The sequence below is a fragment of the Phaethon aethereus genome, assembly GCF_964289735.1.
Source record: "Phaethon aethereus genome assembly, chromosome: 15".
In the NCBI taxonomy this organism is placed as follows: domain Eukaryota; kingdom Metazoa; phylum Chordata; class Aves; order Phaethontiformes; family Phaethontidae; genus Phaethon; species Phaethon aethereus.
The window spans coordinates 1,347,242-1,374,968 of record NC_138591.1 but is presented as its reverse complement, the minus strand read 5'-3'; the positions used below and the strand labels follow the sequence as shown (position 1 = coordinate 1,374,968).

The following is a 27,727-nucleotide window of genomic DNA, read 5'->3' as shown; positions in this document are numbered from 1 at the left end:
TCAGCAATTTAAAATGAATGTTAACAGCCCCAATGTCTTACATTAGAATTACCATGTTAACAGCCCATCAGTGTAATGCTTGCACAAATTTTCAATTCAATTTCTCAACTGTTGCTTAAGTCTGAAAGTCAAAATTGGCACAAGTTTCTCCAAATTGAATGTGAATTTCTTGTTTCCTACAATTTATTTTTTCACCCATTTCTAATGTCTTAATTGAAAAAATGCAGATGTAAAAGGTTATTTTTCATACAGATGCATTATTCCTTTTATGTGGAAAAAAGGTCAAGAAAGACAAAGACTTTCAAAGAGTCCTCTGAAGACACAATGTGCTTCTGTGAAGGATTTGATTTACCCTTTTTGTTCACAAAACCACATCAACTATATCCCTCATAAGGCTCACTCATTAGACACCACAAGAGGCACATGTCATTTTCTCCAGTTCTGCAAGTTACAGCAAACATTAGGGAGAGAAATCTTCGTAACTGTTCAAAGTCACAGTCATTTACACTACAGCTAGAAATCCAACTGAAGTAACGCCCTACACTTAGACACCAGACCACTTATACACCATGCCTCCTAGGAAGGCTAGTCTGTTCTGAGGTGTTTGTTATATTAAAAGTTTGTACAAAGCAGCTAAGCAACAACAAATTTAAAGCAGTCATAGACGTAAACAGAGAACCTTCCACACAGTCATAGTGCTAGATGCTGTGCAAGCATGATTTGTTTGCATTACCTTGTCTCCCATCAGATCTACAGAGTAGAGATACTCTATATCATCTTTCAGCAAGATGCTCATATTTCTGGATGCATTTAGTTTAATGGTTCATCTTTTACAACTTGCATGTGGTCCACACCTGAAGATACTTGAGTCTTGCTCAGCTCAGATTATGTTTTTCTCAGACTTTGTTCAGCCTACTTCTTGTTCAAAGCAACTAGCAGATTAAGAAACAGTATAGCCAGTATTTAGGACAGCAATTTCAGCAACACACAGTGCACCTGCATACCAAACCATTAATGATACACCTTAACTCCTGTTGACAACAAAAAGCTTAGTAGCATGGGGAAGAGATGAAGTTGTTGTTACTTGCTTTTCTTAACTGCTGATATTCAACACAATCTGAACACTCCATTAGCCAGCTGTAGTGCAGTGTGCACACTGGGATAAAGGATTGCACACAAGGAGGAAAAAGTAGTCAAGCTCCTTAGAATAAGGGGAGTTTTTCTGATAATCGTCCAGTAATCATTCAAGAAGCAAGGACCCTAAGAAATTCCTAAATCACAACGAAACTTTCATTGGCCTAAAAAGCCAGGTGTGAATTAGCAAAGGTCACATGATATCAAGGAAAAAGTGCAAGCAAATATAAAAATCCTTCCTTTGCTCTCTTGGGTATCAGACAGATCCTTAATATTTTATTAGTGTGTTAAAATATGGCTGGAGAACTCCAGAAAACACAAAGATGGAATTATGCTTGGGAATGTAAAATTGTTAAAGTAGATCAAAATGGCCTTATTAAATAAGTCTGCATGCAAGAGAATCAAGATAAAGGAGAAGAATAATTGTGCATAGGTGGCACAGGCAAGGAGAAGCATCAGCCAGAGCACAGGTTACTTTACCTTGATGGGCTTGAATTTCGGGTAGGACCTTTTCTATGACTGCTAATGCTTTTCTATGGTAATCTGCTTGTGCTTCTAATAACTGAGAACAGAAGCCACATTTTAAAAACAAAAAGAGCGTTAGCTTCTGATGAGCACATAATACAAGACTAGAAGGTTTAGCACACAAAGGTAATCTTTGAGAACGGAGTACCTATGCACATATGTGCTGCAAAGTCATATTGAAAAAAATACTCACCATAACAAAACATCTAGCATATTCCCCTTCTTTGGACACAAAGTTATACATGTCTGCTGCTAGCTGATCCTTTGAAAAAGAATGCAAAACAGTACATCAAATTTACAGGGGCATTTCAACTTACAAAGACAGAAATATGTATGTTGATTTTGCCTGCAGTAAGTTTGAACTATCAATTCAGGCAGTACAGGACTCCATCTACTTACTCTATGTGCATTCTTCCAATCAAAATTCTTTCAAAACGCTTAACTTTAAGTAGGCAACGGCTTTGCTACATAAGTCAACAACTGCATTGTATGGTAACGTTCTTTACAGCAGAGACTGTACTGTACACAAAGACAGGTACTACTGAAAGGTTTTTGGTCCTCAGCTCAACTGCAGCATAATGTAGTATTTGACAATTGAGAAGTGAAACTGAATGGGAACTGCTCAGAGCTGTAGCAGTCAGAGTGTTCCTTTTATGTCAGCAGCCTGAATTTCATCCAGGTAGCTCACACTACACAGCTACTCAGTGGCTTGAAGCACATGGACACCCTGAACATTTCAGCCAAGGCTAAGACACAGTTCCTTGTCTTTACTATCTCAGACTAAACCAGAAAATAACATAAAATACCCATCTTAAAAAAAATTCTCATTAAATTCAGACAGAGTTCAGCTAGCATTAATATACCTTTAAGAAATGCAGTCTACTAACAGCCACATAATCTATGACTGCATTAATCCGACAGCCAGTTCCACATGCAAAGCTTACAGAAGCAGTCATATTCTCATTGTTGCTGTTGCTAAAGAGAGGTATGTAAATGATAGAGACTCATCCTATACCTTGCATTGTTCTACTTTATTTCCAGCTTCATCCATCTCTTCCTTAAGAGATTCTATTTTTGAAGGATGCACTTGAAAATTTGTTCCTGAAGTCTTGTGGGCTTGGTTATATCTGTGTAAGAAAAGCTTCAGTCATTTGGTGAAAACTAATATTAAACAAGAGTTTGCATTTATGGCTCTTCTGAAATTGGTTTCTTTTGACAGGAAACAAGCTTGTCAAATTGTCAAATTGGTTTCTTTAGACAGGAAACATAGTTTCAGAGTTTTCCAATAGAACTAAGGAAGGTGTTCAAAACACACCACTTACGACATGCTGGCATAATTCACAAACAGCTAAACAACTATAAAAATCCACAAGAAATCCTGCATTCTCCACAGTCTATGGCCTGGGTGTATAATATGTTAGAAGTACCAATCCCAGAAAATGCTACATAAATTATGACCACAATTTAAGACCATTTAAAGGGATTTAAGGGTAACTTGAACAACCTAGCAATGCTGTAAGAGCACGTGGCATGATTACAAAATTAGACTCCTATTCCTTGTTCTAGTTGCCAACTTAAGTGAACTGGAAAGAAGACGAGTTTTCAGCATTTTTCCAATTATATATAGGCATGTAAGAGCTTCAGAGTCTTGATTCTGTTTGAATGTAGTAGTCATGAGTCCTTTTTTGAGTAACTTAAATGTAACTTTTGGTTTTTTTCAGCAAAGTATCAACATGCATTCAGTAGCATTTCAGAAGCAAGTACCAGCATCAAATCATATGCCACATGATGCCAACAAGAAGTTAACATGAATAGAAAAGGACCTAGTAATTATAAATTATTTCTTACCTTCCTCTTGCAGAATCCCAGTCCAACACCAGCTTTGCAAGCTGTTTCCTCTGCTTCTGTATGTTTGGGATCTCTGTCTAAAACAAGAATTCAAGGCTTACATTTATTTTTAAATTTTGTATTGTAATAAAGTAGATTTTAGATTTTGTATCTACTTTCCACGGCTAATGCATGACCCCTTAAAACAGTTTCATTATTAGCAATGAGATAAGCCCTTTTTTCTCTGTTTATACATAGATCCAGATTTACTTCTTCAGTCAGGCTAAAGTGACTTACCTCTGTTAGTAGACAGAGTGGATCTAAAACTTCTCTTTCAATCTGTACTTCATGCTGAGAGAGCTCCATCGCCAGTTTGTTCTCTGCATCACCACATGTATCTAGCATTTTCCTTTAAGAATTATAGGAAGTTGTGATGTGAGTTACTACTGACTAAAGAGGAAAGATTCAAAACTAAACAGTCGTAGCCCTTTGTCATCTGCTATCTTTTTGGAAAGCTTTGTGTCGTATAAAGCAAGGCATTACTTAATGGCATAAAACCAAGATGCTCTCTGCCATCATGGGCAAATTTGGGATAGGCAAGGAGTGTTATTCAACCTTTGTCTTCTAAAATTCCTTAGCCATTACAACATTTTTGGAGGCTTTAAGTCATCTAGGTGATTATACTGGCCCTAAGGGCAGAGAAGTTAATATTCATTTCAAAGCTCATCCTTCCATCTCACCAGATGCAGGAAAATTGCTCAATGCAGTATTTAATTTCCTCCTAAGCCCCTTCAATGTGAAAAAGTCCTAACACCATAATGCTAAGCAATCACGTATGCAGCAGTCTCGGGTTCCAAAACCCTGATTTGGCCTTTGTTTTAAGCTTGCTCTAAGGAAAAACCCTATTCTCTGAGATTTTTATCCCTGTTTAAATCTCCTGCAACAGCTCACAAAAATGCACACAAAGGTTTTTAAGGTCATTGTATACTGTCTCCATTAGAATTCCCATCAGCAACAAGGAAACACGTTTGCTCTAGGAATTCAACATATTGACATTCGTTTCAGCCACTTCCCTGTAAGTTGCAAATATGCACTTTGCCAGGATAAGGAAATTAGCATTAATTTAAACTAGATGCCATTAATGCGAACTGGCATTATTTTAAGTCATTAATGCAAAACTGCAGAATGCAGTATTTACACTATATTTTAAACTTTGAATGGAGATAATAATTTTACTAATCCAGAAGGAGAACAGCCATTTTCAAGAGCTTTTAAGACAGCAGAGGATCAGAATCCTCTGGAATGCAATTCAGAACAAGCCTAAAACTTGCCCCCAGAATCACTCAAGAAGAAATGCTCGCTCACTTTTTCTCTGATTGGATTAGAGAAGGAATCTAGAAATGTTAGTTTCATTAAATTGAAAACAGCTTTTATGTGCCCACAGTCTCTAATTAGGGCCCTGCAGGCAATAAAATAACAGAGTGCAACTTCTAAAGCCAAATACTTACCCCAACAGAGTTTCATCACTTAACTGGACAGATCCTTCTTGCATATTTTGAGCAAGAGCTGTTAGAGGAAGCTTTTTCTATGGAACAGAAGGAGCAGTGCTTAGCTTAGTGCTATTCACCCTTTCCAGCTTTCCCAGTACATCCCCTCTAAGGTTTTTCTCTTCTTCCATATGGTTTCTATTATGCACATATGCAGCCCATTCTTTGACTTTAAGAAAATGCCAAGTCACAAAAAGTTTCAAGCCTCAAGACTCCTGTTCGCAGATACTTTGAAAAGCACTTTCTTCTCAGCCTTAGTTGGAATGACTGGCCCCAAATGTAATCTCAACTACTGTCCAAGTAAACAGCTTGAAACTTGAAATCTAAGCTACTAGCTTATCTGTCTCTCTGCAGAGCTTCATGTTGTATGCCCCTGTTTTCAGGAGGTCTCATTCAATAAAAGGAGAAAAAGTCAAATGTTAAATTATTTCTGGTTCTAACACTTTAAGAAAACCTACGTATGGCTTTGCTGAAGAGGGACAGAAATCAAACGTGTACAGAAAAACATTTACAGTTAATTGGAGATGTCAGTACACAAAGGTAATTCTAAATATGAGTAACTTGATCAGAGTTGCAGAGTATCTTCTCTTCTTAGTCAGGTCTTATGAAAGCTCTAAGTACTCAGCACACTGCAGAAACAAGTGAGTGCTGATACTACTAAGGTACTCCAAGGTTACGTTACTGGATCTGGATGGGGATTACAGCTAACATTTTACCAAATAATGTCAACATGTGAGATGATTTTACAGAGTTGTTCTTCTCTTGGATAACTTGAGGCATAGCAGCTGATCAGTATTTAGAAAGCCAGACTATATTCAGACTAGTCTCAGAAGACAAGCCAAAGAGCAATGTACTTACATGTCTCTTATCAGGATCTGTACCATGCTGGCCCTGAAAACATGCAATTAATCGCTTCTGTGCAATGTGGCAAACAGATCTCACAGTGTCAAGACGTCTCTCAATCTAGTCGGCAGGAGGGGGAAGAAGAGAAAAAACAAAACAAAAAACAGAAGTTATTTTCCCAGCCTCAGCAGAAAAATCTTCCTCCTGTACCACACTTAGTTCTGGGTTGCATATTTCTGAAGTTCTACAGCTTACAAGAAGCTCAGATGCTTAGCAGAAGTGCCTGACAGCAGAAGTCCTTGGAAAGAGATTTAAATTGTTTTTTTTTCCTCAGTGGCACAGCAATTCAGTCAGAGCTCACAATGCTCACAAGATTGGAGAGTAGAAGAGGGAGAAAAATGTTGCCCCTACTTTTTGTGTCAGCAAAAAAAAAAATCAGGCTGATACTTGCTGTCTGAGATGAATGGCACATGCAGATATCCCAGACACTAATCCTCCCACAGGAGAAAACTGTGGGAAAGCTCTCATATTTTTTCACTGTGACCTTGTAAGTAGAAGGCTAAAGACATATCCGACCACTCCTCTACACTAGACCAAACCTAGGTACTGCAAGCTTTCTATTGCGTTTCCTTCTCTGGACATTAAATACAAGGACACAGTTCCTACATGCTAAACAAAATAATATTTTTGAGAGATTAATGGGATTGAAAAGGGATGTGATATGAAAAAAATAGGCATCAACGCACAAACAAGAGTTCTGTTCATCACAGTGTATTTGAAACATGGCTTAATAACTACTGTGAATATGACAAAGATACACATTAATAAACAGTTCTTTTAGAGGCCTTTTAAGCACGGAATTTGGACTATTTTGTTTCAGAGAACATCAAAAGCAAACAAAGTGATGAGCACTGGGACAGAACTGCTTATGGAACGGAGCTCTCTATGCACAGCACCAAAAGAATGCGGTTTATCTGCATTTTGATGACTCACCAAGAATAAAAGGAGGCCCTTTGGAATGGCTTCTATTTAAAAAGCAAGGAAAAAAAAAGTAGATTTCATCTGCAGAAATAATCTGAACAGACTCCAGTTTTTGATACAGCTCTAAAATCACTCCTATTACATTTTCAGGAGGGCAATAATTCTCCCCAGATTTCCTATCAATCATAAATACAGATTAGCTGACAGAGTAGTAATTTTAGTGCTAAGTTATTATGGCCTGTGTTAGCTTCTGTTAAGGGCACTGCACCCGGATTTAAAGCAGGAGATATACTGTTGGTTAGGCCAGAGGAGGCAGGCTGCTATGTTCTAACGAACGTGAAATGCTATAAATTCTCATTTAGAATGTTATACATCCCGGTAAGAATGACATGGTTTTTCCTCCCAACAGGTTTATTTGGCACTACTTCAATGGGATATGTGTATCCCTAAAGTAGTTACAACTGGTAGGATGTTATTAGGTCCCAACAGGAGCAGACAGTAAAAGCTACAGCTACTAAAAGGGACAGCAGATCCAACAGAAGAGGAGCCTTCAGGGGTGTGAGTTGGGAGAAGTTGCGAGGAAGAAGATACCAGTGGAGGAAGGCACAGGCAGACGGGGACTTGCTGAGGATCAGCGCAGAATCACTGCTGCTGGACGTGGGAGCGCTGTCCTGAACTCACAAGCAAGTGCAGGACTGGGTTCCCCGTTTCCTTTCAGAAGAGGGGAGCAGCACTTCTGCCACGCTGTGGCCTGGAAGAGCACCCAAAGCTGGGCCTTGGGGCTCGGCCACTCAGCAGCAGCCTTTGCAAGTCCAAAGGGAAGGTGAGAAAACTGGTATAGGAGGGCTGGGGAGTTGAAGGACCAGTGTATGAAGACTTGAAGTTTCACTGACTACCTGAGGCACTAAAGGGACTAAAAGCTCCTGACAGTCACAAGATGGATCCAAGTTAAGGTACTCAAGAAGCTTGGTAAAAATCTACTATGGTAGACTAAGGTGCAGAGAAACTGCCCAAGGAGGACTGCTCTGAAAGCACAGGGCATTGCCTTTTATCTACAGAGCATATATCAACAGGCTCAAAATTAACTCCACTTCAAAAAAGTCCGAAGGAAGATATATGAAGAAGGTAGTGTTTGTGGTCTACTGTTGCAGCTAAGACAATTCATTTCTATTGTGTTATCTTCAAAATTAAATACCACCAACACTTCTAAACCATCCGCTATTTGTGAAAGCATTTATTTTTGCTTGGTCACATAGCTTAGACTTCTTAAAATACTGAGCACGCTTTTTTTTCCCCAGCACCTGAAACATGGTGACCTCCTGGAACTGGACCATCTTACAGATCCCAGCAGATTAAGGCAGCCCTTGTCAGCCATGCATGGTGGCTTACATTCTCTTAGAAAGTCTCTGGAGCACATATATTCCCCACAGCCTCTTTCCAGTCAGTCTGAATGCCAAACTCAAAGACCAAGAGGAGGAACATGACCCCAAAACTTCACGATAATATACTCTCCTCTCTGATCTGCTTTTTAGTTCAAAGATGTCAGGCAAACCACGAAGGACATTCATCTCCATTAAGCTACCTTTGAACTGAAAATGTGACCTACAGGCCATGCTGTCTGCACCCGCAGGGCGGCTTCAGTGCACAAAACATCACACAATTGCTTTATTATACACTACAAGAGCATGCCAGAAAGTGGGTCCATTGTAGACGCCTTTCCAGTACTGAATTATATTCCTTGTCTTCAGACAGGAACACATTTAACAGAGATACTTGAAATGGAGTATTGCACTTCAGAAAACAGAGAAAAGCTATGGCAATCCTGTATCAAAGCTTGAGGTAAATATAAAGAAGAACACTCTGAAACATGTTTATAAAGTGAACAGTACCATGCTTTTAAGCTCTTTAGTTAGATAAGAGCCTCCCTCCCCTCCACAAGCCCCCAAAGGCAAACAAACAAGTGAGTAAATTCTTCCACTTGGGTGTAGCCTGTCTGCTCTGTGCCTGGGAAAGCCTTGCTTGCAAAATTTTTTTGGCAACAAGCAGCAGTACATTTGGCTTTCACTTCTTGTTACTATTCTGCAGCTAACCAAGAAAACAGATGGGCCCTTGAAGGCTATCAAGGTGTTTTAACATCCTTTATGCCATTTAATTGTACACATCTCTTCAGAAATTAAAAATAGTACTGTCAAACTGTTAAGGTATTTATGGTTCAAATAAAGCAGTCACCTGAAAAACAGGGTAAAATGTTTCAGGTCAGGTCATTTCACCATTACTCAAAATATTTCATGTATTTGTGCTGTATTCAAGTTTTAAGGCTGACTGATACATTTTTTTTCATCTTGCACTTTAATCTGAACAGCTGGAGAGATTTGAAATAAAAAATACTTGCATAATTTGTTTGGCTTCCATGTTTCATATACAGGTCCTGAACTTAAGCATACTAAAATGCTTTGTAATCAATTTGAAATAACCATCACACTCAAGATCCCATGGAGCAGCTAGCCTGACTTCCCTTGCCAATTTATGTTCTGCATTTTTGTTTGGGTTTTTTTGTTTGTTTGTTTGTTTTTTTTTTTTTTTTTAAGAAGTCTTTCACAAAGTAACCAGAAGAAGAAGACTATGTAGAACAAATCTGTAGGTAAATTTGTTCCATGTAATCAGTCAACCTTGTTCATCTAACAGTTCCAACTAAAATTCCACCATGAAAGTAATGTTTCATTAGGTGGTGTACTTTCAAAAAGATGACAAGTCTGCAAACAAATCAAATGTCAGTGTGACAAATTTGAGAAAAAATACCACAATCCAAACAAGAAGCTTTCCAGACTTTCAGAAAAAAAATTACATTGTCTATTAGCGAGCAGTTGGCATTTTTTTTTGCTACTTCTCTTAAGGCCCAGGTTGACCTCTTCAAGAGGAACAGAAGACAGAAACCAGCTGTGCCCAATCATAGTTTCTTCCCAGCCCATGGTCCTCCACCAGACAGACTGGCATTAGTACTAGTGGTTCGTAACTTCAACAAGCTAGTTCATCTGATTAGAAGCAAAAATGCTTCCTCCTCAAGCCATATGATCAGATTCAGAAACAGAAGTACTTGCGTTTTTCCACTCAAATTGTATCATTTTTTTCGTGCTGAGAAGTTAGCCAAAGACATCCTTGTTCTCATCCCTGTCATTTTCCCCCTACATTAGGTACTCCACAAAACTCAGAAGGCTCAAACTTCACTAAGAACATTTTTAAAAAATACATATTAACTGTGTTACAATACCTGCAACAGGTCTTCACTGAGTACCTCTGTTTTCTCAGCCCTAAGGGAGGAAAAAAAGACCATTGTCAGGCTAATTAGCATGCTCAGGGTCAAAGATTGCTACAACACTTTCAAGAAAACCAGTTCAGTTTCAAGTTATAATCCCATTATGACCGTTGCTGCAAACACCACCGTGTTCACGATGTCCTATGTAGCACTGGCTCCCGGCCTCGGGTGACTTGCCCAGCACAGGGCGCTTGGGAAAGCCTGACATTCCTGGACTCCCAGCCCCCAGCACGAATCCACTGCACCAAGCTCTAATGATACTTTAGACTGCACCCAGTTTAACACAAAGCAAACTGGAATCCTGAGTAACTTCACTTGACTGCAAAGATCTATTGAAGCAACTCCATGCCATTAATCGGGTAACGTTATCAATGCATCTGAGTGTAAAGGAATATAAAGACATGAGAGAAGTAGGACAGCCAACTTCAGCTTTTTATATTTTACCACTGCAGAGTTGTATCAATCAGCAACTGGTGGAAATGGTAGCCTGAACACCTTCCCTTAACCTTACATGCACGCAACCTTCATCAGAAATCTCCCATTACCTCATTTTGCTGACTTCCATAATACTAAAAGAATAGAAAAGGTTTGTTACTTGAAATGATCACCACAAGCTAATACTATTCCCAGTAAAGGTTTACCCTCAGTAGAATAGTATCTGAATACTTACACATACTTCCAAACAAAATATTAACAGTTGTTACAAACATACTCAAACATTCACACATACAATTCCACACCTTTTTCCTACCCCAGTTTACACATAAGCTTTGAATTGTTTAATGTTGACACAGATTTGTTTGGTGTTGACTCATTTGCTATAACACCGCTTTATCCTACCTTTGCTAGGTCTATAAAATAGAGAAAGATAAATTTAGTTCACCCACTATCTCTTTTACTTGGCTGTTCACCATTACTACATGTCTATTGCTACAGGACTTGGAGGTACTCCAGTACTCTCTTTTCCTGTTCAGAGAGTTTCCCCCACTGCTGTCAGAGTTCCTCCTCTACTACACTGACTTCCTTCTGATCCTGCAATCTGTTTAATAACCTACTGCAAGACTGGTCATGCACAGAAAGTCCATTTTCTTGATCAGGCTTCATCAGCTGAACATGCGAAATGCCTCCAAAGACAGTATTTATTCACTTCAAGTTTGGGGGTTTTGTTTGGTTGGGTTTGTTTTTTTTTTTTTTAAGGCATTTGACTTCAATTTCATGGCACATTATCTGCTTGAACTATTTGTGACCCATAAGGTGTTAAATAATTAAATACCAGAATACAGTAACGCTCAAAACCTCAACAAGACTAAGACAAAAGTCACTGAAATACTTTGATAGCAACATAAACTGCAAGCACTGTAATATTTATTTGTTTAGGAAGACACATAGAAGATCAACAAACTTGTATTCCACACATATAAAAATGCTATGTCTGATCAGAATTATATCCTGTTAAAGAGCAATTACTTGATTACTTTTAATTATTTTTCAGCCTTGCAAAATCCACCAGCAATTACATGGAAGAACTACAGTGTAAGAATACTCCAGTTATAGCAGCACATTCTTAAACAGATTTTAATCTAAAGTGGCAACCATAACACATCAGCTAACCGATTTGATAGGATCACACAGAGCTACTAAATATTCTGCAGGAACATAGTGCTGTGCACGGTAATGGTTTTGCACAAAATTCTTCAGCAGCCAGCGTTTTCTGTCCTTCAACAGACTGCATAAGAGATGAGCCACCTCTTTCTTTCTAAAACTCAATTTGATAGTGCCCATGCCTTTCATGAAGAAGGGGCTGTATTTACCATGGCTAACACAGCTTTTGGTTTCAAACACCATTTTCTTCTCAGTCCTGTTCTCCACAGGTGAATGGATGCTTTTCATTAACAGCTTTCATGAAGTTAAATTTTACCCACCTTTAAGGAAGACAGTATGGCACAGAATCTACAGAATGCTATCAAATGGCGTATCACTTTAGCTTTGCGCCTCACCTAGACACATATTAGCCAACCGCTCATCTTAAATACCAAGTCAGCCTAAGCAATGCATATAAAAAAGCACAAATTCCAATACCTGTTGGGTAAAATCCCATCCTGATCAAGGTGGCACACCGTATGCCAGGATCAACAGACTGAAGATCAAGGAGTGCAGCCCTGAGAAGGAAGCAGGCTGAGCTTACCTGCCACAAGCTCGCTAAACAATACAGCTCGAGGTGCCTTCTGCAAAAACATAGACTTCTTTCAACAACAGATGCAGTGGTTTATGAATAAAATTGCCTACGGGAAACAATTTAATTTTGATATTTAAGAATAGCTACTTGCAGTTCCAACCATATTAAGATTTTTCTAGTTAAAGCAATCTGCATTTGACAAAAGATTAGCATGGCAGTTTACTAGAGCTCCAACAGCTGGACTGCTGGTGGACTCAATCTTTCCAGCGTAATTCGGAAAAGAAACAAGACAGCAGTGGTGCCACAAACATACATAGCTAACCCCCACATGCCATAATAGACTATGGCAAAAGTAATGGGAGAGCAGCCGCCTTCATCTTCACATATACCCAGGTCACAGTTTCCTTCTTTTGCCTAGAAATCTGTTTAAGAAAAAAATGCAACTGGTTTCTACATCTACGTTACACAACTGAAGTTTGCACTGACTCCCCCGTGTGTATCTCTAGTCCTTACTTTGGCTCCGTGGAAGGGAAAGTTAGATTAGATGAAGGCGTTTCAGCAGTTCATTCACCCTGGGTGCTGACACACACATTGACGTGATATGGAACAGACACCACAGAAGCGAAGATCTGACGTACCAGAAGAGAACACAGAACCTTAACCTAACTGGCAGTTTTAGGAAATAAAACAGCCACCTCAGGCGGCGTAATTCAAAACAACTTCTAAAAACATTTAGAGTACTTATAACTGGATATGTATACAGCATTACAGCCACTGAACTGCTTATAAACCAAAAGAATAGTGACTGACTCAGAGTTCACCGAATTTTTCCCACTCATGCAGCAATAATTAGTATAAGATTTTGTAAATTCACTTTTAGCTACTGGGAATCACGAAATGCGTTTTGTAGAAATTATCTTTAGGGGAAACAAATGTTCCTTCCAATATTACTTTGTATTAGTGTTCAACAGAACCTTTCATTATACTACTATAAAGTTACTGGATGCTTTTGAATGGCTTTAGCCACAACATTAATTTAAACCATCGAATAGTAAAATAGAGCTTCCATACAACTTTAGATTCATTAAAAGTTTGATTTCTTCTTCCCTTCTTTTTTCCTAGGACATTATGTCCATTTGAGTGAAAAGCAAAGATGGGTCAGTAATGTGCTAGCAGAAGTTTGTTTCCATTTTAAATATGGTTACCTGCAGACTACATATCATCATGTGAAGTGCAAAACAATTTTCATATATTTATCTTAAGCACTCTTTTACACCTGACTGGTTTGTCAAGGATTTAAAGTCACAGCTTGAAAATCCGGATCTCCTTCTCTGAAGTCAGGGATGTTTGCCCCAGTCATCGGTGGCAGCAGGACAGCGTCCCCAGGCCAGCACTCATTTAGAAAAGCCATCGATGATGATGTCACGTTCGGAAATGCAAGAGGGAAGACCTCGCCCTTCCTGCAGGCCCACATTCCACCTTTAACAAGGAAGCCAAGAGCGAGCCACTAAATAATCCTGCTTTTCAGTGACCACAACCATGAAACAGAAAATGCAACCTTGTGAGAGCAGCACAGCCTATCTCCTTAGTGAGCAGGGAAAAAGCAAACAACCATCAAAAGGTACCTCTCCCTCGCCCTGAATAACAGGTACTCCTAGCTTACATCTCACTGCAGCTTCATGGGATGCTAACTCCTTCTGCTGACTAATTAGAGAATTAGCAAACACAGAAAATAACAGAATTGCTTTTTCACTGCTGCATCAAGTTCCACCCTCATCCCTTGTTAGGTCTTATTTGTATCTTGTCTAGTGGGTAGCACAAAGCTATGAAGAAATCCTTCTGTAATCAAGAACCAATTAAGAACTGGAAGATTTAGTGGCAGAGAGTGTTCCCAAGGGCTTTATCAAGCTCAGCAGCACTGGTAGCTGGCCTCCAGCCCGGAGACCCTCCACTGTAAGCTTCCCCCACGAGACATCATGAACACAGCCCATCCCAAATCGAGACTGTAAAGCCCAGACTGCAGCAGCTATGGCTGTTTACATTCCCAGCAGCTAAACTCAATACAGTCCAAACACTTAATTCTCAGTTGCAAAACGAGGTCCCTCCAAGCCATTACTAATGGGGAAAGCATGCCCTGCCATCTGAGCCTCTCCCGCATGCCGGGGGCCCCAAACACGTCGGTTTGCAACAGAGCTGTTTGCGCAGGAGCCGTCCCCATGCTTCCGAACAGCAGGATCTGCAGGCACCCGGCGGGGAAACGGGGACCTGCCCAGGCCGGAGCCTCCCAACAGCTCCGGCCACAGCGGAGGAGTTCACGCGAGACGGGGAAGAGCACAGCACAAGCAACAGCCTGAGGGACACCGGACTCAGCACACAGGGCTCTGCATCCCACCCTACCGTGGCAGCGGCGCGCAGGCTGCTCGGCTGCCCACGTACAAAATAGCTGCTAGACTGGCGGTGGTCCACTGGACACAGGGATGGAGCTGGTCCCAGGGAAAAGAAGGTTTCTGAGAACTGAAGGTGATGTTTTTCTGCTATACCACCAGGCAGGATACCTGTTCAGCCAGATCCTTTACATGAATCCATGAGTACAAAGTTTTTCAATTAAAATTCAGCACTGCATTTTAAAAGACTGATTTTTAAAAGCAAAACTGAACAATCATTTGTTACAGCTATAATCACTCCCTTAACAAATAAAGAGGACAAAACTACTGGATTCCATAAAAACCGTACTTTGAAACCGCTTTTCAGGCCGAGTTCGCACAGCATCCTGCCCACCGTGCAGAGCTCCACGGGCTGCTGTCAGTGGCAGAGATGCAAAAGCAGTTCTTCATTTCTGCACTGTCCCTCTCCTGCACCAATACAACTGGTTCGGCCGGGGTGTAAACCAGCCAAGCTGTCTGAAAAGAATCTTGACAGAAACAGTTACTTCTCAGCCAAATCAGCTCCCCAAATTGACCCTTCAGACACTTGCTGACACAGCTCTGGGGTGGGAACAGGTAGCAAAGAGCAGGTTAGGTTCCAAGTACAGCTCAGTTGGTGAATGTCAGATTCTCTGAGGACATCCAAAAATCCCCAGCAGAGCTAGCTTTTCACTTCCTGGTATTGTAACACTGAGAAACTGCAATTTTCAGAATTTTTCCTGCCGAACCGATTCTTTAAACAATTTTTCCTTTCTTTGCAAGACAGTACATAGTGTAGTCAACATTAAATAAGTCATGCCACATAAATGCTGGTGCTGTTTTCTATTTGGGGATGGCATGGCCAAAAGTAATTGGCTTAACTCACTCCAAGCAAAAAACCAAGAGGTTTGAGAGTGGAAAGACAGTATTTTTTATTCTAGACATGTTAATTACAGTTCCTTAGCTTGCTGTGACATTTTAAAAATGTATTGCATGTGCCCCCAGTTGGCCTCCCCTCTTTAAGTGTTTTGTAGTATCATTCATTTTATTTCTTTCCTTCTTTCTGGAAAGGCCCTTCAGCACAGCCCAGGGTGCAGGGCTCTGCTGCAGCTCACTGCCTGGCTCAGCTGGGAGCAGGGTGGGCAAAACAGCTCTTACCCCCTAGGTTTAAAATTGGTCCCTTCACTTTTTCATTTTTACAGCTCCTTCACACTTCCAGGCCAGAAGTCTTCTCCGTGTATCTGGAAACAGCAGATGAGAATTCCTGAGATAAAAGTGTTTATCTTCCACGAGGAAAGAATTTACATTTCCATGTATAAAATGAAGAGGCTCTATCAAACCAGCCTTGAAAATTTAAAAAAATTAAAGCTTCATCTAAACAATATTTGAGATCTCAATGGCTTCACAGCAGCGTCCTGTCCCCCACCAGGGCATCAGTCCTGACCCAGGGGCTGATCTCCAAAGCAGGTCAAAGCTACAAAACCAGTAGAAATCTACACCCCTGCGAGGCTAACAAGGGAGGAACAGGAGCAAACCTGACATGAAGAGCCATAAAAACTTGGACATACACAACAGAACAAATGACTCAGTTCAGATGTCAAAATGGAAACAGAAACCTTGACTCACGCGCTGCGGACGGGACGTGGAGCTGGCGGTAGGTGATGCCATGGGAGGGCAGTTCGCTTCATGGTGAAACAAGTCCGCGTTCCTGAACTCTGGAAAGATTTCAGCGGAAGCAAGGAGACATCCACCCGAAACATGAGACAAAGTTAAAACTAGCCTTCCCTGTTGTTTGATTTTCCTCAAACAAAGCATTTGTTTGTTGCCACGAGTAACCAGATTAGCTTTGCTGCCGAGTTAACACTTCAGAACACCTTCGCTGGGCGCTGGGCTGGCAGTACATCCTGCCTGCTTTCCACACACAATAGGCAGGATTTGCTGCCAGGAAAAATGAAAGAATCAGCAGCTCTGTTCCAAAACAAGGAATCTAGAATTAGATGACAATTTCCCTTCCAAAAGGTTTGCTTTTTTACCATTCACTAAGACAGACTTAATAGAAAAGATAATTTAAAGGTGTTTCAGGACTACCAGCTTACTTTTCCCCATTAGACACTATGCTACATTCCAGGAACAGGCTTCCTTTTTAAACAGAGTAAACCCTCTATTTTATAATGCAAGTTTATGGAACGTAACTATTAAACCTGTCAAATAATTTTAAAACTAAATGAAAATTTCAATCGGGGAAAGAGCTGAAACAGCTGAACAAGACCAGAAAAACTCAGTGATGCCCTTTCAGTAAGGGGATGCAGGAGAAGCGACCCCCAAGTGCCACTTACTGTACACTTACAGTGACTCCCACAGTTGGTACCCAAACATGAAATAAATCATTGTTCATGGCAGTATCTTCCCTAATTTTTACTTGGTTTTCACTTCATGAAATCAAGGTGATGCAGGGAGACACAAGGTTTTCCCTGCCCCTTCCTCCTCCCAGGCAGCCAGGCTCACACTAAGGCTCCTTACCTGAACTAAAATTTAAAGCAATACAGGTTGTAACACATACATTTCCCACTCCCCATATTCTACCCAGATTCTGCATTTCTAGATGCTCTTCAGAAGCTGAGATCTTAACACATGAAAGGATCTTTCTGTGCGACTAGAAAGCAAAAATCCTACAACTGTGGCCTTCAAAGACATATATTAAAGGTCATTTTTCAAAACCACTTTATTACAAAGGATTTATTTTGCTTCCTTTGGCAGCCTGTGGCAATACTCAGCTGTGTGGATATACTGTAGGAGTTTGGTTTTACCTGCACAGCATTCTGAAGACAAGCCAGAGCAGAAACGTGTTTGGCCAAGTACACTTCTCACCACAGAAACCAAGCTCATGATGCCACACAAGCCCTATGTTAACCCTGTTTTGACTCCGCACCGTAAAAGAGCACTTATACTGGAAGGAAGGTGACCAACTGGGATCCTTGATGTGGCTGAATTTTTTCAAAAGAAACTAGTATGACCCAAGGTAAGTATCAATATTCTGTGAGTTATTTTTAAACATTTTAAAATCACTTCCGAATGACTGTCAGATGATACTCACCATTTTCAGTATTTATTTAGTATTTAGTGAACACTACTCACAACCAGTCACCAGTTAAGACTTTGAGTTTGCCTACTATCCCTGTTTTTCACAAAAATTAATAATATAAACTTCTGCACGAGTATTAAAACTGCTTTCCTTATAAACCTAGTGGCCACTGATACTTTAGTGGCAGTAGCAGAAATCACCCCAAAGGCTGCTGGTCCGGAGGAGATACCACACCAGCTCACTTCCTAAGGACGGTCCTCGACGCAGAACCCGTTTTCATACTACAGTGATGCTCAGGTCACCAATGTTAACCCAGGTGGCTACTGCAGCTTCTGCACTTCTAATCCTTTAGAAGTGCTTTAAAAAAATGGTGCATCACCTCCAAGGCACCAAGTTACTTCATTAATCAACATCTTTATCTTCAGAACCCCAGCAGCTGCCAAACTACAATTCAAGCCTCAATAAATGGATTTCTGCTCCTTTGTCTTCCTTTCTGCATTGAGTTCCTCCATCGAAGTTGGCTTGGTCACTCAATCTAAAAGCTGCAACTTTGATCTCTTCTATAATCTCAGCTATCTGATGTTGAAGAATGAAGCCTGCCCGCTCTAATTAAAGGCAGATCAGGCTTTAGAAAGATAATCATCTTGGAAAGAAAGCAGAGTGTTCCTTTGCAGTTGCAGGGAAACCCATGACAGACTGTTCACATTAGGGGATCTCAAATTCCTTCGTAAGTGAAATGGATCCAAGGCTCCTCTCCCAAGCGAGGCAGTAAATTTAGCTATTTAGAACCACGGCAGCTCAAGCCAAATCCTATTTTAGGGCCACTCTTGGAGGTACAGTCACTGCAGCAAGGCCCTGCACTGCCCTTCAGAGCTCCAACCCTCTCCTTGTAAAATATACATGTTTTTAATATTAGATATTGAGAATTAAACCAAATATGGTGCAGTTTGAGAAAAATACTGTTAAGTCTGTGTAACAAATCCAGGTCAATAATTATGAGCCACATGCACTGCAAATTAGAGATGAATGCAAGTTGAACTTTCTAGATGACAGAAATACAACTGTGGTTCAAATGGAGAATCAAATTTAAAGCAATTTTACTTGACAGAGGTAGTGATGTTCCAGTGAGAGGTCTTTGATGAGTCTTATAGCTTTTAAACTTCTGGATACAAACAAAAATTTACAACTAAGGTGCTTCCAGCTGACTACTGTCTCAGCAAATTGAATACTTACGGCTAAGGTACTATTTCATGCCATGAACTAAGTCTTGGCTAGTAAAGCTCTCCCTGTATTCTTTTCAACTTTCAAAAAAACTAAACCTCCACCCAGTGTATATTACGTCAATATAACAAAATGTGGCTTTTTAAAAAGTGCATTTGATTTGCATTCTCTTCTGAAGGTATAAATACTTTCACAAAGTGCTGCTGCAGGGGATTAAAATTCTAAATGCTTAAATCTAGCCAGGATGAAATCTAGCAGTGGTCATATGTTTTTTTCTGAAGTAAAAACTCCTATGGCAAGCTGTCACAAATTAGCAATAAACCCCCCCAAGGAATCTGAGACAAAGTTAAACTACACAAGAAAGTTTCTAAACTGATCAAATCACAATGTATTTTCTATGCCTGGCTTTTTCCCCTTTAAGCATTACCATATACATTTCTCATGCTCTCTATTTAATATTACTACAGAACTTGAACTTTCCAAACATGGCAGTTATTCATACAATTTATAAAGAAAATGTACACAAACACCCTTACACAACATCTTGGCACAGAATTGTTTTTAGTATTTAACTGTCCAGTATTTATTTACATTAAAAAGTTTATTTTCACAAAAGGCCCTTCCCTGGTCCAAGCAAGCAACAACCTTTTCTTCTACTTATGTAAAATAATTGTATCTAAAGTTAGCTCTTCAATATAAGAGACTGTAGAGCAGAAAGCAACCTAAATAATTATTGAATTAGTTATTCCTTAATCTAAGGTGCACTTATAAAATCCCTGCAGGCCAAGATAAACGCTGCTGCCGCCAAGATGGGAATTGCCCCTGCTGCCTTTGTGCTCCAGCAGCACTCAAACCAGAGTCACACCGGAGAACCAGGTCTAGATGAAAACTAACCCGGCCAAGCAGCCGCAATAAATCCGCCTGCAGCCACCACCCTTCCCCGGGCCGGCCGCCCAGGGCTGCTCACCTTGTCCCGCCACTGCAGCCTGGACTCAGGCCAGCTGCGGTCCCACCAAATCAAGCCCATGACGCGGCACCAACATCGGATTCCTCCCTCACGCACCTCCCTGCAACCTTTCTCCTCCGGAGCGTCCTGTGGGAAGCAGTCCCCCTTCCCACACTTTGGGTACAGACCCCTGGTCCTCACATCCCGCCCCTGCACCAGCAGCAGTCATAGGCAGCTCTGACTGGAATTAAATCCAATAAAAGAAATTTCTGGTTTCCAGTTGTCTCGCCCCCTCCCCGGGCCACCCCATGGCTGCACCAGTCCCCATCCCTGGGCAGGGGAGCCGGCACCAGTGCCAGCCAGGCAGGGAGAGGGGAAATCGTCCCTTTTAGCAACAGCAGCTACTTAAAATCAGCTTAAGCTGATCATGAAACCATGCCCTGGGGCCAACATTTCATTAACACAGAGGTGACATCAGCTGGCAGAGCTGCTGAAAAAAGCTGTCGTGCCCTCCCTCCTACCATCCCTGGCTGTGCCGGGCACAAGCACCTCCACTAGCCAACAGCTCGAAGGGCTGACCTGGCTGAAAACTAACCTGCTTGGAAGAAACCCCGTTTTTCAGTCAGATTAACTTCACCGCCGAGATCAGATGCACAAGCACAAAGAAGGGGTGGGAAGAAAGGGAAGGGCAGCTGGGGAATCGGCGCCTGGCAGAACGGGCACCGCTGCGGAGCCTGGTGCAGTTGTACATCCTGACCACAGCGTTACAGCAGCCGCTGATATTTCCGGATAAGAGAATGGCTCATGAACTTCCTACACGTGGGTTTGGCAGCTTTTAGTTTTCGCCAAGGATCAGTCCCCTTGCCAAACCACCTGCTGACATGAGAACTTCACATTTAAGGAGAGGAATAAAAAAAAAAAAAAGGGGGCAAAACCCCTCAAACATATCCTGAACTTTCAAACAAGATGCTACTTTCCATTCCAGCCACAAAACAGGGGGACTGCCCACTAACTCAAGATATTTTAAAATTTCGTGATTTCTATTACCAGCAGTCCTGTGTTGCCAATCACTGGAAAAGATTCCAAGAATCCGTACTGCCCTTTGCAAAGACAAACTTTTTACAGTGTAGACACGTTTGAATAGGGATAACATGCAATACAGGAACAAGCAAAATACATTGAACTGCTAAAAAAATCCTGCGCATTTTTTGCACATTTGTTTATTTTTTGCACTTTGGCAGGACATTTCAGCTACATATTACCTTCCGTAAGTGTCAAAAAACTCCAGTCCAAAAATTAACATTTCACTAAAGGTAATGATGTTCCTAATTTAATATACTGTCCAGACGGGTCTATTTTAAGATCAGGAATTCACAAAACTGGCAAGAGAAATCCTCTGAAAAGGAACCAAACTGAATCAACACACGAAGCAAAACAAGGAAACACAGAAAAGGCAGAACAATGAAGTAGGAACAGAAACTAAGCAAGCAAAAAGGAGCTGGAAGCTTTGAAATAACAGTAGAAAAAGTATAAGGGAATTTGGGGACCCAAGGTTATATAAAATTGACTAACAGGCTAGTGAGAAAATAGGAATTATTCTTTAGGCCTACTATTTCACAACAAGGCCTTTGCACTGATTTTCTGATCACTAGCCATTATTAACAATTAATGGCTGAACCCTTCATTATGTTTCACCAACAGGAAAACCAGTTTGAGCCGAGTCTGACAATTAGCCTGCAAGTTGGACGACTCATCCCATGACTGGGTTCCACAGCACTGGCTATAGATGTCTGTTTTTATGTTGCTTAGATACAGGGTACACAAGACCATATTAACATGTGTAAGACACAGAACGGTGCCATTACCGCCCTGCCATGTGTTGCACACAATGCTTTTTGCTGTTCTAGCATGAAAGTGAAAGTTAACTCTATCAGTAGATTTCCGAGAAGGAAGTATGAACCTCAGACTAATAGTCTAACCAAGGTTTATTAACCTGTACTGCACTTAACACACACTTGGACCTGGTGTTACAAAACCAGGATTACTTTATCCTGCTGTTCCATTCCTACAAAAAATATCAGATCAGAACACTTAATCTGCATATTAAATCGGCTTACAGCAAGACAAACCACTTAAACATTCGACTGAAATACAAGCTGCAAGAGTTTAAACCACACATTTATTTTTCTGTATGAAAGTGTTAGCTTTCTAGCTTCCCTTCAATTTCTAAAAAAAATAGAATTTTTCACCTGGTGGATTAACATTTGCTATCAATCGCTTGATAATTAGTTCACAGATGCCAAAAAAAGTTTGCATTTGAATAAACTGTTGCACTTTTCAAAGCCAGATCACAGCTGTAACTTTCCAATCTGGATGCAAAGCACTTCATCTTCTAAAAAAGAGCCAGCCTTATAACTTAATTTTCCTGTTACTGGCTAAAGTAGTTTTTACTCTGTCACCAAGGCCATGTGTGCACATGCATGCCACAAGTGGCATGCTCCAAGAGCATTAACAGTTCTCAGCAACGACCTACCTTTTCTGTGCACCGCTCAGCTGTACAAGTTACCAGTTTTCCTTTTATTAAGTTTCCCTCTGGAAGTGTCATCAGGATCTTGAGAAATATGCAATATAGTCCCCAAGTATATTTATATAAAAATCTCAGTCCAGCAATTTCTGGCACAGGACAACTTGTTGTAAGACAGAAGGAAAAAGTTCCTCCGTTATTGATCCTTCTCACCTAAAATGGATTTGGGTATTTTGCATGCTCAGTTTTTGCAGATCTACTGGCTCTTTGTCTCACTCTGCTGCAGTCACTCCAGGATGTTCCTGTCATTTTGCAGTGCAATTAACTTCACAAGAAAACAATCTGTGTCAAGGAAAAAAGGCTCCACCTCACTTAGGAGAAGAACTTGTGAGCTCACCCAGCTGGCGTGTATTTATGAAGCTTGTTTCCTGTTGAGACAGCAGGACCATCCAAGCATAAGATGCACGACTATTCTGACATGCTTTTATCAGCAATGCAATAGCAATTACAAACTCAAAGCTTTTAAGGCTATTTGGTTCCCAAGGAATAAATTTTAACCAAAATGTTCTAATTCAGTCAACAAAGCAATGTTGCAGATAAAAAGGATACTTGAAAGTTCCTTATTTTTTTCTTGTCTAGACACCAAGTGCTGCTTTAAGCATGACAACATCCACGAGGATCAAATTTAGCCTTGCTTTCAAGACTGGTACCTATAACAATCAAGCAGCCCTGAAAAAATGAGGTAATCAAGTACAGCAATCTGTTAAGATCACTTGATATGTCACCACCAACTGCTGTGAAGTTACTTGGTTCTGAATTACAGGAGATCAGCCATATCTTACCCAGTTTAGTTTGCATTATCAAACTCCCATGGGTTTCTGAGCTGTGCCTTGGCAAACGGGGGACAGCTAATTGCTACGTTATGTAAGACCCAACACAGTGGGCTGGAGCTTCTTCTAAAGCACCAAAAAAAAAAAAATGGAGCTACTTCTTTTAACAAGTTATGAAACCTTTCTTTCTGGAAACTGTAAATAATATTAGAAAACTTTTCTAACACTAAGATACTTTTCAGTTAACCACATCCTAAAAAGATGGTATGTATTTGGTATTTCATCATTTGCTAATACAATGACCTCTAAAGGGCAGTTCTGGTCACAGGTCCATTATCATAACCTAAAAATATCATACAAGTATTTAAGAAATATATTTGCTTTCATAAATCCCAAGTGTATCACATTACAGCATCAGGTTGAAACAGCTTGTTAGATCACTTCTGGCTATTTTAGCCGATTAAATCATTACTATTTTAGGATTTTGACTCTGGGCATAACCTGATACTAAAATAATTTGCTCTAAAGAACCACCATCAGATCAAATTAGAATCAAAAAATCACAGCTCCATCCACAAACTCACTACTCTACTGTTATGTCAGGCATCAAAACCTCCACCTTGGAGGCACCCAACACCCCTGGACAATATATCCTTTCCTACTCTTTTAGCCTCCTCTGCTTCACTGTGGGGCTTCACCCAGGCACCGCGCCGGTCCGGCTGGGGACAGTGACTCAGGCTCCGGTTACGGGCTGCGACGCAAGCACGGCATGCGCAGTGTTTGGCACAATCATTACTGCTGCCCTAGACCCTTCAAAACCTTGTGAAACCACCTGAGAAATCTCCACACAGAAAAATGACATTTTATTCGTCATTTGAAGGCAACACAAGACGCTGCTTTCCTGAGGCAGACGCTCCCTTCACCCTTGCTGTGCAGTCCTGACCTGCCGGCAAAACAGAAAGCCCACGGCGATCCAGCTACAACAGATCCTTCGGTATCTGTCTGTCTGTTAATATTTTATCAGTCCTCTGATCTGTTTCATCAAGCAGCAGCATTATGAACAGAGCCAAAGGAGACGAGGACATGCATGCAAGAGGGTCATTAATAACTTCCCAAATTCCTGAGTTTGGAGTCTTTAATTTCTTCTTTTGCAACAAAAATTTCAAGTATTTTACACGCTGCCCACTCCGCAGTTGACACACAAGTCTGCCACAACGTTATATAATACTTTTTTTTCTTCTAACCACCAGGCTTTAGCTAGTTCTCTACTAGAAAGCACAAGATTTTATTAAGGTATCTTCAAGCCAACAAAATTTAGCACAACTAAAACAAGGCATTCTTCACCACTGAATACCAGACATTTTTATGTAAGTTTGAGAGGCATTTTCTGCATTTATTAAGGGGAAGAAAAATAACTGAAGCTTCACCTGCTGCTGAAGAAAATAAGGCAATACATCCAGGAGCTCATTCTTACACATGGTGGGCACAGAGGAACGTGTTTCTCTCCTACACGATTCACTTGAAGTGAAAACAAATAGTTGAAACTATCAAAATTTGGACTTTCAGAGCAGGAGGGGAGCAGACTACAGCTTTAACACATTTTCAGCTGTTTGGTAAGGTGGAGTTAGCCACGATGGTGCAGTCAATGCCCAGACCACCAGAAGCCTGGTGCTCCCAGACATCAACCACGCAGGAGCCACCTCCCGCGCAGGAAGCTCCGGCGACAGACACAGCTGGACACGCGTGGGAAATCCACGGGATGTCCGAGCCTCGCGCCCTTCCTGCGTCACCTGCTTCTGGGTGCCGGGCAAGGCAGACGCAGCCCAGTCGAGGCATTCCCAGGTTTTCATGTGGTCTGGAGTTGGATGACAAGTGATGAGCCTTTTTAAACCGAGGGCTGAGCAAACACTTACTCATTGATTTAAAGCCCATTGCTGCCCTTACAAAAGCACTACTTCATGTTGCACTTGTATCTAGAAAGTTTAATACGGTGGTTTTCTGGAAAACACCACACTGCAATGCAGTAAGAACGCAGCATTACACACAGTGAACAACTTCCGCAGAGAAACACGCTTCTTAAAAACACAACTTATTTCTTAACAGTTTCTAATCTTAAGGATTCCTAACGACTTAGACTTTAAACCAACATGAGATCATCTTGGTCCCCGAGGAATTAAGAGATACTGCGATAAATTAATTGCCTTTACAAAACTTAGAGGGAACACCTAAAAGGAGGCCAGAACACACCCATCTGTTCACAGACAGAACCTTTCTTCTTACCAGAGGTTCCAGGACAGCGATACAGCTTCTCCGGGGCAGCAGCAGGCGCTTACAGACCTCGCCCGCTCTGCTGTTGTCCACAGAGACAGAACAATTGAAGAAAGTCACTAAAGTCCTCAGGTAAATTCACGTAATTTTTCCCTTGGCTTTAACAATCCACTTCGAAGGGTACATGGATCAACACGATTTAACAGAACATGCTCTCAAAACTGAATTTAGACCACAGCTTGGACACAATTTATAGCCACAAGCTATTCCATTTGTTGCTGTGCTAATGGCAGTCACAAATCCACTGACGGGTGCCAAGTCTTACCACAAGAAGCAGCCCCTAACTGAAAACATAATAGCTGCATGTTTTTCTATAATTGGAAGTTTGTACTGTTAGAAAAATCAGATTCCCGAGCTGCACAACACATTACATTGTGTCAGTTTTCCCCAAAGGGTGCAGGAAATAGATAAATACGCAGATACCAAGCAACTTTGTTGGTACTGCTGAGGCCGAGCAGCAGCGTTGAAGGGGTCACTGTTAGTTCTTTGCTTGCTTACGTCTCGAAGGGAAACACCATTTCGCCAAGTTTTGTGCCTCCGCACAGTCCGCGCAGTAGCCTCGAAGCGGCGAGGAGGTAACGCACACGCGACGCAGCTCTGTACCACCTCCAGCGTTTCAGTCAATATAAAGCTTACAGACTCCCTGCTCTGCCTGTTCAACAGCTGAACTACCAACAGGCGGGTGTTTAGAGAACGCACTCCCTCTGCTATTAGTATACAAGTGCTTTAGCATTCGCACACGTTTTCAGTCCTTGATGGTTAGTTACATGGAGTCCAGCAGTCTGCACATGTTCAGGAGATCAAACCGTCCCTAATTCACTCTACTCAGACTCTTTAAACCTGTCACTGAAGTAACCTTCCGGCCAGAAAGATCTAAGTCAATTTTCTAATTAAAGAGACCTCAAACTTCATTTGGAGATAAACAGGAAATGTTTAAGATAACTATTATAAACACTGAAATGAGATTTTTCTTTTCATGGGTACTCAGATGTAGATAAATGCCAACCTAAAAGACCAAGCACAAACTAGATTCTCCCTCTGCCCATAAATATGAATATATTTCAGTGTCGTTTACCACTTTTTCAAGTATCTTTACCAATGGCAAGCAGCACTCCAAGTAAATAACACTTACCATATTTAACTTTTTTAAAAAAATGTCTGGGTGAACCAGAAATTTTCAAACACTGGAGTCATACTCAATTTTAAAAAAACATTTTTCCACGTTAGAATTAGAAAAACATTAAAGAAGTATTTCTTTGACATTAAATGGCACTGTGGGGTTAATGTTATATTGATTGAAGTGGTTTGGATCTAACAGATGAGCGCACTCTTGTTTCACCACCCTGGATGCTTAAAAAAGTTGATTTTACTTCTTTGTACTATTAATAAAGGACAAAGAAGTAAAAGAACTTCCTTAAGTAATAATTCACAGAACCATTCTGAAAAAGACTGGAATCAATTGATAACACTTCAGCAGGATTAATAAATTGGACCACCCACTTTTCCCATGAAGTATTACTAAAAGTTACTGTTTTCCAGCAGGTCTTCCCCTACACAAAACAAATGTCGGTAGCTCCTTACTGTACACAATCATTCAGTAATAGTCATTTTAACATAACTTGCTTTCATGCAATAATTACATTACAATAACACCAGTTCCAACTTATGTCTTACAGACTGCCAAGTGGTTTGAAGAAACACTAAATATAGTTTAGTATAGTAACTTTTATGCAGGGCACGAGCTATTAAAAGTTATGTTCAAATGCTCCTGTTGAGTCACAGTAATGTCATGTGTACAGGGCCTGGAAACACCTATTTGTATACAAGAAGTTGTATTTAAACAGTGGAAAACTAGTAAAGAAGCTAGAGCAAGTTAGCTTCTTGCATAAAAAAATAAAGATCTTTCTATGGTGGTTTGTGTCTGTTCCAGAATTCTAATTAGTCAGATCTGCTCGTCCCTGGTTTAAATTACTGCAACAGCCTAAGGGCAGACAGAGTATCTCTCCTAGTGAAGACAGTATGTATATCCACCTGTCTACCAGTCTTGA

General features: G+C 40.8%; 1 protein-coding gene across 1 annotated transcript in view; it reads right to left on the bottom strand.

The window, feature by feature from the left end:
- Nucleotides 1-27,727, bottom strand: part of ARHGAP17 (Rho GTPase activating protein 17) — a gene marked incomplete at both ends in the record, with an annotated part of 47,388 nt that overhangs the window by 14,082 nt on the left and 5,579 nt on the right. The window contains 8 exons of the mRNA XM_082006565.1: nucleotides 1,615-1,696; nucleotides 1,853-1,921; nucleotides 2,675-2,786; nucleotides 3,508-3,584; nucleotides 3,784-3,895; nucleotides 4,995-5,071; nucleotides 5,892-5,996; nucleotides 10,126-10,165. Coding sequence (XP_081862691.1) covers nucleotides 1,615-1,696; nucleotides 1,853-1,921; nucleotides 2,675-2,786; nucleotides 3,508-3,584; nucleotides 3,784-3,895; nucleotides 4,995-5,071; nucleotides 5,892-5,996; nucleotides 10,126-10,165 — 674 coding nt within the window. The remainder of the gene's footprint in view (nucleotides 1-1,614; nucleotides 1,697-1,852; nucleotides 1,922-2,674; nucleotides 2,787-3,507; nucleotides 3,585-3,783; nucleotides 3,896-4,994; nucleotides 5,072-5,891; nucleotides 5,997-10,125; nucleotides 10,166-27,727) is intronic.